This window comes from Phaenicophaeus curvirostris, chromosome 2, assembly GCF_032191515.1.
Source record: "Phaenicophaeus curvirostris isolate KB17595 chromosome 2, BPBGC_Pcur_1.0, whole genome shotgun sequence".
Taxonomy (NCBI): domain Eukaryota; kingdom Metazoa; phylum Chordata; class Aves; order Cuculiformes; family Cuculidae; genus Phaenicophaeus; species Phaenicophaeus curvirostris.
This window is the reverse complement of record NC_091393.1, coordinates 22,483,314-22,499,588: the sequence shown is the minus strand read 5'-3', so window position 1 is coordinate 22,499,588 and position 16,275 is coordinate 22,483,314. Positions and strand designations below refer to the sequence as shown.

The following is a 16,275-nucleotide window of genomic DNA, read 5'->3' as shown; positions in this document are numbered from 1 at the left end:
GAAACTTCTTTTGTTCCACTGTTCTCAAGAAGAGGTTATCAATACAAGTTTGATGATGGAGTAGGAATCCGGCTCATCTCGCCCAGCTAGTTAGCTGCACTATAGACCTCAGTGCTCACTTCACAATGGCGACATCTTTCTCACATGTACATAAGCCTCTTGCATAAGCTCACTCTTTTTTAAAACCTACAATCGAAAACAATACGACTTCTAAGAGGAGTGGTGGGAAAAGTTCTAAAGAGAAGCCAACACAAGCCTATGAAATCAGTTTCTTTTGATGCAGGCCAGCATAGAGTTGGCTTTCTGGGCTGCAAGCACGCACTGTAGGCTTATGTCGAGCTTTTCATCCTCCAGCATCCCCAAGTCCTTCTCTGCAGGGCTGCTCTTGATTCACAGATTCAGAGAATCATAGAATCACATAGAATCAATAGGTTGAAAATGATCCACCGGATCATCGAGTCCAACCATTCCCATCAATCACTAAACCATGTCCCTCAGCACCTCATCCACCTGTCTTCTAAACCCCTCCAGGGAAGGTGACTCACCCACCTCCCTGGGCAGCCTCTGCCAGTGCCCAATGACACTTTCTGTGAATTTTTTTTTTCTTATGTCCAGCCTGAACCTCTCCTGGCAGAGCTTGAGGCCATTCCCTCTTGTCCTGTCCCCTGTAACCTGGGAGAAGAGGCCCTGGACCTGCTGGTCATGCCATTTCTGATACAAGCCAAGATGCCATTGGCCTTCTTGGCCACCTGGGAAGCCAAACAATTCTAGGATTCTATGTTCTGCTGCAGTGTAGAAATTCGTCTGAAATGAAAAGCAGTGGTTGCAGGGCTAGCAATATAAAGAAGCTGGAACCTGCAGCACAACTAGAAAATTGTCCCCAGTTCTGCATTAGGATTAAGAAGTCATGTCTATAGGGAGGTACTGCAGGGTTCAGTGTCCAAATAGAACATGGGTTTACACAGCCATTAAAATTTCTACTATACACCATGGTCACATCAGCATTTTTGGATGCCAGTACCACATTGGGACCTGGTATATGGCTGATTACCATGCCCTTCAGCTTCTCCTTCTCTGAGCTCCTCCTTCCCACATCAGTGAGAATTTAGGTGAACTTGTTTTAGCTACACTATGTGCATCTTTTTTATTTTTCTCAGTACACATACTGATTCAGATCACTGAATTTCACTTTTCCTCCCTATTGTCACTTTATATTTTTATCTTCTGTGAACCATGCTAGTTTTCCTTTTAGTCCCTCGATAAGATATTAAACAGCAAAGTGGCAAGCATCTACTTGCTGCTTTCACTTAACTGGCGCGAAGTTACAGAGGAACCAGGGACAGACTCTCCTCAGAGGAGCATAGTGGAAGGGGGAGAGGCAACAGGCACAGGCTGCAGCACAAGAAATTCCAACAGATACCAACAAGGAACATTCTACAGGTCAAAACCTGGAAGGAGCTGCTGGAGATGTGTGTATACACACCTGATGTCTGCCCTGCACTCCAAAGCAGCTTCCAGAGTGCTTCCAGACACATGCTTAGAGATTAGCCGTGCTTTACACATAGATTGCCATCTGGTGGTATTTATTTCTTTCTGTTGACTGCAAAGCAGTCATAGTTCAAAAGCAGGCATCTAGTGCTCGGAGCTTTAAAGTCACTGTACCAGGCTCTGTCCTTCAGGTGCTTCTCACAGAGGTTGTACTGTTCTGGCTGGATGGCTGGGGATGGTTCTGGGCTGCACCATCTCCATCCCACCAGTCCCCACCATAGGCGTTTGCTGAAAGAACAGAGCTCCACTGGGGGACATTAAAGAGTAACACCAGCCTAACTTCATGCCCATAGCTCTTGCATTGCTGAAACAAAGCTGAAAGACATGTCTAGTAGTTGCCTACAGCTGAAACCCCCCACTCCAGCAGACAGGATCTAGAAGAGCCTTCCCTAGGAGCAAGACTGGGGTTTAACACAGCTCTGAATTTCAGGTGCTGAGTGCAGGCTCCCAGCAGCCCACTGAGGTCTCCTCTGCACCAGCAATGCCCTTGCCTGGACCTGATGTCCAGCTCCTGAGCCCCACAGCCAATGCGGGGAAATATATTTAAGAAGAGGCAAAACACTGAATGGGAGATTGTGAGGGAAAAGCAGCGTGAGAAACAACCCTGTGAATACCAGGAGAGGAAGGAGGTGAGAACGTAGAGGAGTCAAGAATGAAGGAGGGAAGTTGAGCCAAGGAAGAAGTGGGAGGAAGTTTTTGTCTCTGTTTTTCACCGTCCTACTCTATATTAATTTGCAATAACATAAAATTAATTTTCCCCTAATCGAGTCTATATACCTATGATGGTAAGTGGTGATTGCCCTGTTTGTATCTCAACCCACCAGCTTTTCCATCTTATTTTCTCTTCCTGTCCTGTTGAGGAGGGGCAGTGAAAGAGCAGCTGAGTAGACACGACCATTGGCTGCTCGGCTTATCATCAACAACTACTGACAGTCACCTCCTGTATCTTCTGCAACTTCACTTGCGGAACATTTGTTGTAACAGCATTACACTACAACTTCCCTCATATTCTGGAGAAAAAGTTCACTTAGCAAAGGAACTACCATCAACAACTATAGGAGTTTTCAAGCTTTCTTATTAAACTATTCTGAGATTAAACCAAGGACTAAACTCTAATTACAATGAACATTAGGAAGGCAGGTGACAGATAAGCCAGTGTAGGTCAATATAAACATTGTATTCCTGGAAATGAGGGGAAAGTATTAGTAGTGCTGAGAACTTCAGTCACACTGAAGCCAGAGAGATTGATGAGCTCTCAAGTGGGCAACTCATTCATCAAATATCAGACGAGTGTATTCACTGCATTCTAAGGTCAAGCAGCATCTTATTTCTCAACTGACAGCTAACACAGGAACTAAAGAATGCCATCGGGGACTGAGCACAAGTCTTTGCTTATAAACTGTAGCATTAATATAGAATTATAAGTAACAGATATAAAACCCCATGATAATACCCTGCAGAACAGCTTTTCAAAGGATAAGTGTCATTTATTAAAGTGATTAAAAACATTTGGAATTCCTTTGTCGAGCCATCTGCTGAAGCCAAAGATTATTTTAATTAAAAAAAAAAAAAGGGAGGAAAAGAAATAACATTTTGTGTTTAACAGGTATTAGACCTTAGACAGGAACCCTACCAGATTTGTGTGATGGTTTGCTACCTCTCCTCTACATCTCCTTTCTCTGGTTTGTAAATGTCAATGAAATGTCTTTGCACGAGGCATATGGGTAAACAGGGATCCCCTTCATATCCAGTACAAAGGACTCACCCTCCAGGAAAAGTAAAAATTAAATTTGCAAGCCCCGACTTTCATTCATGATACAACATGACCACGTAAAATTAGAAAGTTTATTTGATTAGAACAGATCTTCTAAAAACAGCAGTTACATAAAAATGCCATTTGTCAGTCAACTTGTTTCCTAATTCAGTACTTAAAGTGCAGCTTAGTTATAAAGGCACAATGCTGACATTTCAGACAACTCACTCATGTCCCATAACACTGGCAAGAGAAACGTCTCCCTCCAACTTTCTTTAAAAAACACCCATTTCATTGGCCTACAGTGATATTAAAAGCAATAAATGCCTGAATTGGAAGCAAATAATCTACAAAAATCTGATCTGGATCTCCGAAGAAATTCCTCAGAAGTAGCAGAACATGCTGAAACTGTCAGTCAGCAACTCACACTTCTGTCTTCTTTGATCTTCCAGAGTTTTCAGCACGCTTGCTACTGCTTCACTTGCTTAAAATTATCAGAAAAATCTCAAGAAGAATGAAGAGAAAAAAAAGGATGGTAGTAAAGTGCTATAAAAGATGCCTGCCTATTGTATTTTGTATGAGAGAACACAAGATATTGCCCACTGAAACTCCTTTTGAGCGCCTCTTCATCTTCTCTCTGCTCTATAATCACGCGTGTTTTAGCTGGGCACGCTAGTTTGCTTTTATGTCATAATACATGCGAAGAACTCTCCTCACAGTCTCCACGTATTTATCATCAGGAACAGGTTTTCTCTGGCTTCCTGGCTCGAGAAATTTCTTGATTGTGGGGATGCTGCTTATCCTCGTTTTAAATGCCTAAAAAGTAAGCAGCAAGTATATGGTAAAAGTAACACAAGAAAAAACACTGTTTTACTCATTTGTGTAACATCCTTTAGCAAGTTGTACATGGAGGCAAGAAAAAAAACAGTTTTAGCCATGAATGAATTTTACTCCCCCTCACCCCACCTTCATTATTCAAACAGCAATAAAACAGCCTCTGTCTTGTATTGATACAGGGTGAAGTAGAAACAGTTATCTGTGGTTTCAGATGTATACTTCACTCAAACCACTTCTTGTGATGCAGAAAACTTCTGCTTAAAGCTATCACAGAACTGGTGAGGGGAGGGAAAAGAAGGGAGGTGAAATCCTTCAGATCTGTACAGTGACTACTCCAGAAAATAACAGATTCTCTGTACTAAAAATATTACAAGGTTCTTTTCAGCCTGGAGAAGAGAAGGCTCCAGGATGACCTCACAGCAGCCTTCCAGTACCTGAAGGGGCTACAAGAAAACTGGGGGGGACTTTTACAAGGGCATGGAGTGATAGGACAAGAGGGAATGGCTTTAAATTGGAAGGAGGAAGATTTAGATTAGACAATAGGAAGAAATTCTTCACAAAGAGGGTGGTGAGGCCCTGGCACAGGTTGCCCAGGGAAGCTGTAGCTGCCCCATCCCTGAAATGCCAGGCTGGATGGGGCTTTGAGCAGCCTGGTCTGGTGGGAGGTGTCCGTGTCCATGCATGGCAGGGGGCTTGGAATTAGATGATCTTTAAGGTCTCTTCCAACCCGAATCATTCTACAATTCTTCCTAAAGTGAGCCAATCAAGGCAACAATGAAAGAGGAGTGACAAATGCTCTTGTTTTGTGGAATTATCTACACACAATAAACTCTGAAATATCATTTATCATATATCCAGCCATATGAGTGTATTGTTAGTGTTAGATACCTGTAACTGAGGAAAGCCCGAGAGCACATCTGACTTCTTCTCCTCCACCATTAAAATAGCTTCAAGAAGATGAACGTCTGCCCAGCTAAACTTGTTGCCAACAAGGAAGCTCTGCCCATGGTCCTTCAAAACCTAGAAGTGTCATACAGGAAAATGGTCAGATGGGGACAGCCAGCCAGGGTTGATGCTTTCAAAACGCACAAGCACGCCTTCTTTGACAATACTTATTATTTCATTATCATCTTTCTCTCCCATGCAACTAAATGTGGGGAAAGTGGGCCCAGTGCCTGCAGCCACTGATCGTTTTACGGGATATCTGAGCAGTACTCACAGAGGCAGCCTAGAAACCTGGAGTTTCTCTTACCCATCAGTCTTCGAGGCCAGGTTGGATGGGTCTTTAGCAGCCTGGTCTGATGAGAGGTGTCCCTGCCATGGCAGGGGGGTTGGAACTGGATGATCTTTAAGGTCCCTTCCAACCCAAACCTTCTAGGATTCTGTGATTCTACAATTCCCCCTTCCTGTAGCCTTACGTGACCCCCACATTCTGAACTACTGGGTTAGATACTTCCTTGGTATCCACTCCCTTCTAACCTAATAAACCTTGAATTTTTCTTTATGCAGTTACAGCTTCAGTGGGAAGATAGAAAATGTAAAAGAGAGGTGATCAGCCTAAAACATTGGGGCTAGGATGAAATTTAGGGCAGAATGAACCCTGGCAGCCGTCTGTAAGAGAACCAGCATTTAAGTGGGGAAACTGTCTTCCCTTTAGTCTTTACAACAGAAAAGCAGCTAATTCTGACAGATCATACTGTCCGTGAATAAAACTAGACCCAGCTCCTGCTGGGTTGTCTCTCGCAAAGGATCACTTAGAGAAACACCAAGATTCCAGTATGGATTAAGCAGCAGACCACTCGGACTAGAAGATGGAAGGGATGGTTGTGTATTACTGTGGTTAAAAAAAACCACTTTTGAAATGTTAAACAAAGCTGGCAATTAGCTAGTCTAAAACTGTATTGCCTTTGCAATGCAAGTTATGGTTCTTTTCTGCTAAAGGCAGGCAGTTGCTGTTTTAACTGCACATTCATCGGATTATAACAGTTTTAAGCCAAAGGGGATACTTGGACCCTTCAGTCTGAATGTTAATGCTGCCCAGACCATGAAATTTCACTCAGATTTCTGCACTTAACCCTGCCCCAGTTGTCTCATACTGCTCTGACCTCCCCCTCATCTCTCCCTGGTGCAGAGAGTATGATGTCTTGGTTTAAAATCCTGCACTAACATTTTTCTGTTTCTTCTGCTTTTGGTAAAATACCCAGTGTTCTCATTGTTATTCTTCCAGAACAACGGAAGGAAATGATCCTCCTACATACCTTTTCATATACTGGGAAATATCTGCTTGTCGCCTTTTGAATTATAGTAGCACGTTGTTTCTCTTTATCCTCAGCTGATAAGAACGGGAACATCAAAATGAAGCCCATAAGGTCATCAGTTCCTCCAACATACATATCAATCCTTGAAACCAAAGCAAACAAGAACCTTAAATAAGAAGGCACCTTCTTAAGCAGAGTTTACTTAAATTTGTGTTGTGATAGTAAAGTTGAATTTCCCACCCTCCTCATGAAAATTATTTTTGCAGTTAAAAAAACCATGTCACCACAGAGGCACACAGCACCACAAGAAGATTCCTCCTCAACTGGCTTAGCCTCCTGGATGTATCCCACCTTCAGGGTTTCATCCAAAGCCTAAGAGGTGACAAACAGATTAATAATTGGGCTGGAAACCTGAGTGTCCACCAGGTTCCGCATCTAGCTAAATTTTTAGCACATAAGTTCTTCAGATCATCCTTTTTATCCAGTCAAGCTTAAATTAAGTCCTCAGGCATATGAATAAAATACTTGGTAAAATAGTCTAACAAAGTCCTCTAACCATCCCACGTCATGAGAGATTTGAGTTCCTAGTGTGTAATAAGATTAACTGCAGTTTTTGTTGTCAGCAAGAGCTTCTTGAAAAGCCTCTGTAAGGATTAAACATGTTCTATGATATATATATATTCAGCTATATTTGCTGGTAAGACAGCAGGAATAGGCTCCAGGATAAGCCTAAAACTTGATGGAAGATTGTCCTATCTGAAGGAAGAGGTGTGAGAGGAATTCAAGCTACAGGAAATTATGGCTTATTAACTACACAAAGAAGCTGATAAGCTATGACTGAGTCTCCTGTCTGAACATTTATTCTTTTTCTTGATTCCCTGAATCTGCTTCAGCCAATTCTTCCAACCCTTTGCACTGTTTAATGGCAGTTTATTGTAAAGTATCTATTAAGGTTACGTGCTTTACTAGCTGGCTTCTAGTTTTCCTTCTTTTCAAAACCAATAGGAAATGGAAATTTAAAGGCTACTGTTTTAGATACCCAAATCATAGTTTTTCCCTTCATACAGGCACAACATCAAGACCGGGACATAATTTCAGGTGAAACCAGATTTTTTTCAACAAATTTTTTAGCTGCTCTCTCTGCAACTCCCAAAGACCCCCCCCACTTTTAAAATTATGTAGAACATCATGCAGCCGAAGATAACACCAACGACAGATCTCATTTTACAGCCAAAAGTTAAAAACTAACCATTGGTTTCAAAGAAGTTAGCTGTTTACAAACGTAGTTCAATATTTACATGCCAGTCACCTCTCAAATACCTGTGTCAAGCTGTATTAATCTTTGACTAAAGTACAATAAACTCCTACCTCAAATATTGTTACGTAAAAATAATTGAATCAGAACAAATCAGTTGGCTCGCATCTAACCCTTCAGGCTCGCCACAAGTTGCCACTGAGGCAACTATGTGCAACTATGCAATTAATTTGAGATGTGTTTAAGCTACTATAACTGTTTAAAGAAGAGTATTGTTACAGTACAGGGCTCTCTCCTTCAGGTCCTTCCCGTAGAGGTTGTATTTCCCTGCTATGTAGCTGAGGATGGCTCTGGTCTGCACCATCTTCATCCCATCGATCTCTACCAAAGGCACTTGCTGAAACAGCAGGGATCCACCTAAAGGGAAAGCCACACAATATTCTATCGGATCCAGTAACTCCACATCAGATTTCTTGCCGTCTTCAAAACTTCATTACTTTTATAGTGAGCTTGCTGTGGTTACTCATTATATTAAACCGAGGTTCTTCCATGAAAATAATAAATTACAGTGGCGCAGACAAATTAAACTGCAGAGCACAATTATTGTGGATTAATATCTTTGCTTTTAAAAAATTTCACTGCACTTGCAGTCAGGATTGTGTATGACAGCTTTTATGCTGAAACTGAAACACAGTGGAGACAATCACATTAAACATCCTAACGGCTAAAAAGTGTCTAATCCTAAATACATTTTTTAAAAACTCTGTTTCATTATTTAAACTACAGTTGATGCAGATGTCAGATTCCCAAATACTTTCCTTATAACCAGTATCTTACACTACATCAGGACATTTGAAGAAGTTTTAGGATAAGTTTTTGCAGGTTACTGAAGTCCAGGGTACAGTTGTGGGACCAGGTAGGACACGTAGACAGAGAAGAGAAAAACACAGAAGCCAAGGAAACTTTCCAGGTTGGAAAGACATTCATTTTTCAGTTGCATCTGTCTACGTATGGGGAAAAAAAAGCAAAACCAGCCTCTGCAGCTGTTCACAGCTCTCACTTTTACTCCTCTTCCCTGCTGTGTGGAAAGAACGGTCCCACATAACCTCCAAAGTCTTCTCTTCACATGTCTTCTCTGAAGCTAAGTAAAGCCTAGTCACAACTTTCTTGAAGTTTCACGTGGACTGGACTCACCTTGCAGGAGCTTTTCATACTGCTCTCGGGTTTCCAGAAACTCTTCTTCAAACTGACAAAAGAGAATGAGGAAAAAGAGGAAATGTGCATCTTTCACATTTCTAGAACAGATAAACTCTTAAAGCATCATAAAAGGAAGAGAACATACACCACAGTTCTTTTGGCTCCAGATATGGCTCTAAGGGAGAAAATACCAAGGGCAAAACCTCTGGCAAAACCTCTCACACTGACATACTTCAGAAATGCTGCTAAAGGCAAACCTAGCAGAAAAATAGGCAATGAGAACTAGAGTGAGGATGGTTTGTTTGGTATTTACAGGCAATTTAATGTGAGAAAGTCAACAACACAGAGTAGGCTGCCAGGAAATTTAGTACTAAAACACGTTTAGGACACCTAAAGATGAATTATTCCCTAAATGAGAAACAAAAAGATATAAAACTGATCAGAACAATGTTGTTAAATTCAATACGGCTGGGAATGGCTGGTCCAATTGGTGCTATTTACAGAGGAATTACGTTCCAGACACCACTTAGATGTCTGTGTTTGCCTGTGCCATGCATGTCTATAGTCCATGGAGACTAGAAAATGATTAAGCTTACTAGTCCCTAGACACCTAGCTATGGACTCCCAGGGATCCTTCCCCAGACAACTTCTCTCAGAACACCCGTGCAACTTATGTTAATAATTAAGACTTACTATACTGGAGAAACTCCAGAAAATTAGGTGTATTAATACAGTGCCTATATTCAACCATTGCAAGTGCCATCACAGAGTCTAAAATTCAGGTTTCTGTAAATGAAAAGCTGGGAAAAGAATATCCCAAGGAAGAAAGTAATAATTGGTACCTGTCAATGGGTTTGGGTTTTTTTTTTTAGTAAATGAAAAGGGGAAAAATTGAAAAAAGGGAAGAGAGGAGGAGAAGAAGGAGAGGGGGAGAAGAAGGAGAGGAGAAGGGGAGGAGGAGGAGGAGAAGGGGAGGAGGAGGAGAAGAAGGGGAGGAGGAGGAGAAGAAAGGGAGGAGGAGGAGAAGAAGGGGAGGAGGAGGAGGAGAAGGGGAGGAGGAGGAGAAGAGGAGGAGGAGGAGAAGGGGAGGAGGAGGAGAAGGAGGAGGAGGAGGAGAAGAGGAGGAGGAGAAGGAGGAGGAGGAGGAGAAGAGGAGGAGGAGAAGGAGGAGGAGGAGGAGAAGGGGAGGAGGAGGAGAAGGGGAGGGGGAGGAGGAGGAGAAGGGGAGGAGGAGAAGAAGGATAAGGGAGGAGGCGGAGGAGAAGGAAGGAGGCGGAGGAGAAGGCGAAATAAAAAAAAAAAGAAAAAGAGGAAATTAAAACACAGGAACAAATTATGCAAGAAAGCTGCCTGCTGTGTCTTCTGTAAGGCCTTCAAATAAAGACTGGTGGTCTTTTTGATAAGCTTGGATTCCTTGCCTTGGTACAGGGTTAACCATAAAAAGTGTAGCAGACTACTATATAAAAGAGAACACTCAGACCACCTACTTGTCTTTTCTGACCTCAAACTGAACTATCAGTTTAGCAGCAAGACATCGCAAATTAACAAGCAAATTATATCCAATAAAAAAAATAACTTAAAGTGGTGCCTTGCTTCTCTTGTTTACCCAAATTTTCTTCTTCCTTCTGCTCTGAGATTTCCAACTTCCCTACACATGTAGGTCAGTTTGCTCACTTAACCCTGTTAAGCTTCATCTAAATGATGCAAATAAGACAAAGTATGTTTTGTGCCACAGCTTATTGAGGAGGATGCAGCCAGTGGATTGAAAAATAAAATAAAAAATCTGTGTGTGAGCATCCAGCTGAAAACAGAAAGACTAGAGAAAACAAAGTCTTTGTTGTTTTAGTTGGCATAGATAACACTTGTTATGCTAGGAACACCTCTACCATTCAGCTCAGCAGCTCCGGGTCAGTAATTGAATGCTTAATTAAACATTATGCATTCTTGCACTAACTGGTCTACAGTGTCATTGCTCAGAAGACATGTAACTTGAAGCTATATTTCTGTGTGCCTCAAGAAAGAGAGTTTAAAACACTAAAAACAAACCTCGACACCAGCTGCAGCTAACAACCAGCGAACTGGCTCCATCTTGCCTCTTCCATTAAAGTAGTAAAGTTTCGGTTTTCCAGCCATGACTTCAAACTTCCCGTCACCTACAATAGTTACAAAAGATAATAAGTTAATAATGACACAAAAATCTGATGGCAGCTGGAATAATGGTTCAGAGGCCACTCACATGACAAAATTTTAAGTTAGTTTTAAACAAAGCGTTTCAGTAAAGTTTGTCTAAACTGATTCGGTTTTACTGCTGTGCAGTCAAGACACTATTTCATTGTCTTTTCATTCCCCTGAAATTCAGGAAAAGTGAGCATGGAGTTACTAGGTAGGAGATAACAGAAAAAAATAAAGTCACGCCTAAAGTAATCCTTAAAAATTTAGAAAATATAAGTTTTAGCATTAGAGTGCCTCAATCACCACTGAAAGCCAAGTTTCACTCAAAGATATCTAATTCTAGGCATACTTAGGCGAAGTATGGGGATGTATTTTGAAAGCCTCTCACTTTCCCTTTAAGCTGTGGTGATGCAGGGTGAGTATGTGATCTGGAATCAGTAGAAACTTGGAAAGAACAACCAATTTCTTCTGTAATAATTCTGATTAAAATACAAAGACGGACTGTTACACTACTACTGCTGGTTGCACTTCTTTTTAATAACAAACCCTGCTGCCCAGCAGAATGTTACAGGCTTTTCAGCTGATCAAATATGCCATGCTTTGCAAGCAGCACTTAGTTCTTGAATGGCTTCAAACCTAAGGCTATTAATTGTTATTTCTTTAACAGACGAGCATTTAGGTCTCAGCAGGAACTGGATTGCACTGTAGAGCCAGAAGCCAAGGGAGCACCGACTATCAAACTGGCATTTCATATGCAGAACTCTGTAAGAGCAACTCCTCGCTGCAACCAAGAGCTGTTTTCACTCTGCAGGGAGATTTCTTGTCACTCTAAGTCATCCTGGAAAAGAGCCTGTTGGCAAGTGAACAATAACTTCCAGTTCCCAGTGCTGCAAATGCTCCCTCATAAGCGGAGCGGGAGGGGGGAAAAATGACCTTTGAAAGACCTTGAGAACGCAGCAGGCAAGAAATGCGCTTGTTAGCCAACGAGCGCAAAAGCAGGACACAAAATACAAGATTGCATTTGACCACAGGAATTCAAAAGAGCCAGGCTACTCAGTGCTTTATGCCTGCCTATGGGCTTCCACTTCTTCCTAGGAAAGTCACTGGAAAATAAACTATAGTATCTATATTGCTAATAAATATAACAGCGCACGAGAAACAGAAAAAAACAACCGTTGTTGGTTTAGCCCCAGCCAGCAACGAACCCGTCCCATAAGGCTGCTCGCTCAGTCCTCCCCTGGTGGGATGGGGAGAAGAATCAAACAGAAGGGGTAAAAATTGTGGGTTGGGATAAAAATCGATTAGCAGAACAGCAAAGGAAGAGAAAAATAACAGCAATTCCAATAAAGGACCATGCAAAGGGAACGAACGCAGCACAAGCACTTACCACCTGGAAAACTAACATCCACCCTGCTCCTTGGCAGCGATGCCTCCCTCTCCCTGGCCAGCTTCCCCAGTTAAATATTAAGCATGAAGTCATATGGTGACAAATACCCCTTTGGGGCAGCTATCCTGGCTCTGCCCCCTCCCAGCTTCTCATGCGCTTCCCACCTTACGAGGAAGAAAACTACCTCAAACCCCACCAAGACCAGCACAAAGATGACGTGTGAACTGCATGAGAGAACAGAATGAAACAGAAGTTGCATGTAATACAGCTAAAGTCATAGAAAAAGAAGAAAAGAAAAAAAGCCAAAGGTAAAGATGTGGTGGATGCTTATCTTGTAGGTAAACAGAGATCAAAAATTAGTGAAACAAGACGTAGCATTCTGGTACCAAAGACTAAGCCTGCCATGGAAAAGAAAGTCCAACTTAGGATCTGAAATTGGATGGAAAGTGGACCTCGTGTGAACAGGCAAAGAGCTTTTCCCCCGCCATGCTCTTCTCACCAGAAGTAAAGAAGGAGAAATGGCAATTTGCAGGTAGGTTGCTGGCCCCCAGCCTGATCGCCCAAGAGCAAAAGGGGCTTGGGGAAAAAAGGATCTGAATTCACTCCCTTGCTGTGATTTACAAAGGCCACCTCAGCTAACAGAGAGAAAGAGGGAACCTAGATATCTGTGCAACAAGCCATTGCTTCCACATTAGCCACACGGATCAGAAGAACGTTGCTGAAGAGGGCCAGGAGACCAGCTGTACCCAGCATGTCCTGCAGATCCAAGCCTCCAGGATCCAATTATCTCTGCGTGCACACAGCATCCCTCAGCCCAACACCATCACACCTCCACCTTGCATCACCTAACATCAGCCTGGAGGGAAAATCCCTTATTCAACTATGACAGGTAGCACCGTCCCAGGCCACCAACTCCAACCTCTTCCATTCATGACAATTTCTTCATAGGCAAAAGGTGAAGAGTGATTTGTGTTATTCTGGGGCTGCTTAGCCTGAAGAAAAGGATGTTCGGGAGAAACCCTATCGCACTCTACAGCTGCCTGAAAGAATCATAGAATCATAGAATTACCAGGTTAGAAAAGACCCACTGGATCATCGAGTCCAACCATTCCTATCAATCACTAAACCATGTCCCTCAGCACCTCGTCCACCTGTCCCTTAAACACCTCCAGGGAAGGTGACTCAACCACCTCCCTGGGCAGCCTCTGCCAGTGCCCAATGACCCTTTCTGGGAAAAATTTTTTCCTAATGTCCAGCCTGAAGGTTGTAGCAAGCAGGGTGTTGGCCCCTTCCCCTAAGTAAGAAGAGATCAGACAAGAGAAAGTGGCCTGAAGCTGCACCAGGGTGGGTTTAGACTGGATATTGTGGAAAATTTCTTGACCAAAGCAGCTGTCAAGCATCGGAACAGGCTTCCCAGGAAAGTGGCTGAGTCACCACCCCTGGAGGTATTTAAAAGATGTGTCGATGCGGTGGGCATGGTTTAGTGGTGGAGTTGGCAGTACTAGGCTAAGGGTTGGACTTGGTGATCTTAGAAGTCTTTTCCAACCTGAATGATTCTATGATTACATGAGGAGCCATCGTGCTAATAGCTGGTGCTGTTGGGAGGGCTTGGAAGCACAGAACAAGCTCTCACGAAAGAGATGAGAAACGGTGGAGTACGCGCTCCTATGAACACAAGTCTGGGATGAGCATCTAGGGATGTTATCTCCTGAGCAGAGACCCGAACGGCAAACTGAACCCACCACAGCACCCACCTCCTCCACCCGGAGAGCCGAGCAAGGCAGAGGACACCGGGGTGGTGATGGGGAAAGAGAAACCACAGAAACCAACATTATTCACACAGGGAACGCAAAGAATAAGTAATATGCAAAGAATAAGTAATACGCAAAGAAACAAGCATAGCTTTTAACTAGCGAGGCAGCGGTGCCACCCCCCGCAGACCCCACTGCTGGTCACTACTGGGCCACTACTGGTCCCCAGCGGGCTCCCGCCTCCCGAGGGAAGCAGACGAGCCAAGGTGAACCAAGCTGAGCCAGCGAGTTGAACCATGCCAAGCCGAGATGAGCTGAGCTGAGCCAAGCTGAGCTGAAGCGAGCTGAGCTGAAGTGAGCCAAGCTGAGCCGAGCCGAGCCGAGCTAAACTGAACAGAAAGCTGAGCTCAACTAAGCTGAGCTGAGCTGAACTGAACTGAGCTGAGCTGAGCTGAGCTGAGCTAAGCCAAGCTGAACTGAGCCGAGCTGAGCTGAACTGAGCCGAGCTGAACTGAGCTGAATTGAGCTGAGCCGAGCTGAGCCAAGCTAAACTGAACAGAACACTGAGCTGAACTGAACTGAGCTGAGCTGAGCCGAGCTGAACTGAGATGAGCTGAGCTGAGCCGAGCTGAACTGAGATGAGCTGAGCCGAGCCGAGCTAAACTGAACAGAAAGCTGAGCTGAACTAAGCTGAGCTGAGCTGAACTGAACTGAGCTGAGCTGAGCCAAGCAATTGAGCTGAGCTGAGCCGAGCTGAGCTGAACTGAGCCGAGCTGAACTGAGCTGAATTGAGCTGAGCTGAGCTGAACTGAGCTGAACTGAGCCGAGCTGAACTGAGCTGAATTGAGCTGAGCTGAGCCGAGCCGAGCCAAGCTGAGCCAAGCTAAACTGAACAGAAAGCTGAGCTGAACTGAGCTGAGCTGAGCCGAGCTAAACTGAACAGAAAGCTGAGCTGAACTAAGCCGAACTGAGCTGAACTGAACTGAGCTGAGCTGAACAGAAAGCTGAGCTGAGCTGAGCTGAGCTGAGCCAGCAAGCTGAGCTGAGCCGAGTCGAACTGCGCCAGCAAGTCAAAGTGCGCCGAGCCGAGCCTAACCGAGCTGAGCGAACCGAGCCGACCCGAGCCGAACGGAGCCGAATCGAACCGAACGGAGCCGAACACAGCCGAACGGAGCCGAACGAAGCCGAAGCGAACCGAACCGATCAGACCTGCGGCAGCCGCGTCGCCACCTCCCGGCTCGCCCCGCGCCGCCCCAGCCGCAGCGCGCGCAGCGCGGCCCAGCCTGCCAATAGCGCCCCGTACATCTGCATATCCCGCGGGGGCTTCTGGGAGCGAGAAATAACGGGGAAAGGCGGCTAAATCCTTTGATATATGTCTGTCTCGAACGTTCTATCTCTCCAGAGAGCCGATTGCGTCCCTGAGTCGCTGTTTCTACCTCTGGCACAGTCACCGTGATGTTAAGGTGTTTAATATTTTGAGCCTTATATAGCTACCCGGTCGCGGTGTAGCTCTGGATGTGAGGGCGATCTGGCTGCGACATCTGTCACCCCATTGATCGCCAGGGTTGATTCGGCTGATCTGGCTGGCTAGGCGGGTGTCCCCTTCCTCCCTCACCGCTCCATGTGCGTCCCTCCCGAAGCTGCGCGCTCGGTCGAAGAGGACGACCTTCCCCGATAGAGGCGAACCGTTCATCGGTCCAAGGGTATACGGTAGCTGCGCTCCCCTGCTAGAACCTCCAAACAAGCTCAAGGTCCATTTGTAGGAGAACGTAGGGTAGTCAAGCTTCCAAGACATCCAAGACACATCCAAGTGAGGCACTGCACGGGGCAGTCTGCCATTGTTTTGAAACAGGGGGAAACACCCTTTTCACTCACTTATAAATCACATTTATTATGCGATTTTAAAACTAAAATATGGGATTAGCGTGAATAACTCTAAAATAATTCAGTGCTCAATGTCCACATGGACTCTGCACTTGGGGCACAACAACCCTGTGCAGCTACAGACTAGGAGAAGTCTGGCTAGAAAGCTGCCTGGAGGAGAGGGACCTGGGGGTGTTGGTTGACAGCGACTGAACATGAGCCAGCAGTGGCCCAGGTGGCCAAGAAGGCCAATG

General features: G+C 44.4%; 1 protein-coding gene across 1 annotated transcript; it reads right to left on the bottom strand.

Annotated features, from left to right (window-relative positions):
- Positions 1-3,379: 3,379 nt before the first annotated feature.
- LOC138717744 (glutathione S-transferase 3) lies at positions 3,380-15,392 on the bottom strand. The gene is made up of 7 exons (XM_069851522.1): positions 15,368-15,392; positions 10,895-11,001; positions 8,846-8,897; positions 7,936-8,068; positions 6,397-6,538; positions 5,027-5,158; positions 3,380-4,117 (listed from the first exon to the last, which is right to left on the bottom strand). The coding sequence occupies exons 2-7, from the start codon at positions 10,979-10,981 to the stop codon at positions 3,974-3,976; spliced, it is 690 nt and encodes a 229-aa protein (XP_069707623.1). The 5' UTR covers positions 10,982-11,001; positions 15,368-15,392; the 3' UTR covers positions 3,380-3,973.
- Between the last annotated feature and the right edge of the window lie 883 nt (positions 15,393-16,275).

Bases quoted from the DNA above. Each gene is read 5' to 3' on its own strand.
- LOC138717744 (XM_069851522.1), bottom strand. From the start codon at position 10,981: ATGGCTGGAAAACCGAAACTTTACTACTTTAATGGAAGAGGCAAGATG. The intron at 5,159-6,396 runs GTATGTAGGAGG...TGACACTTCTAG, and splicing joins ATTTCCCAGTATATGAAAAG to GTTTTGAAGGACCATGGGCA. The intron at 4,118-5,026 runs GTATCTAACACT...CTTACTTTTTAG, and splicing joins CGGGCTTTCCTCAGTTACAG to GCATTTAAAACGAGGATAAG.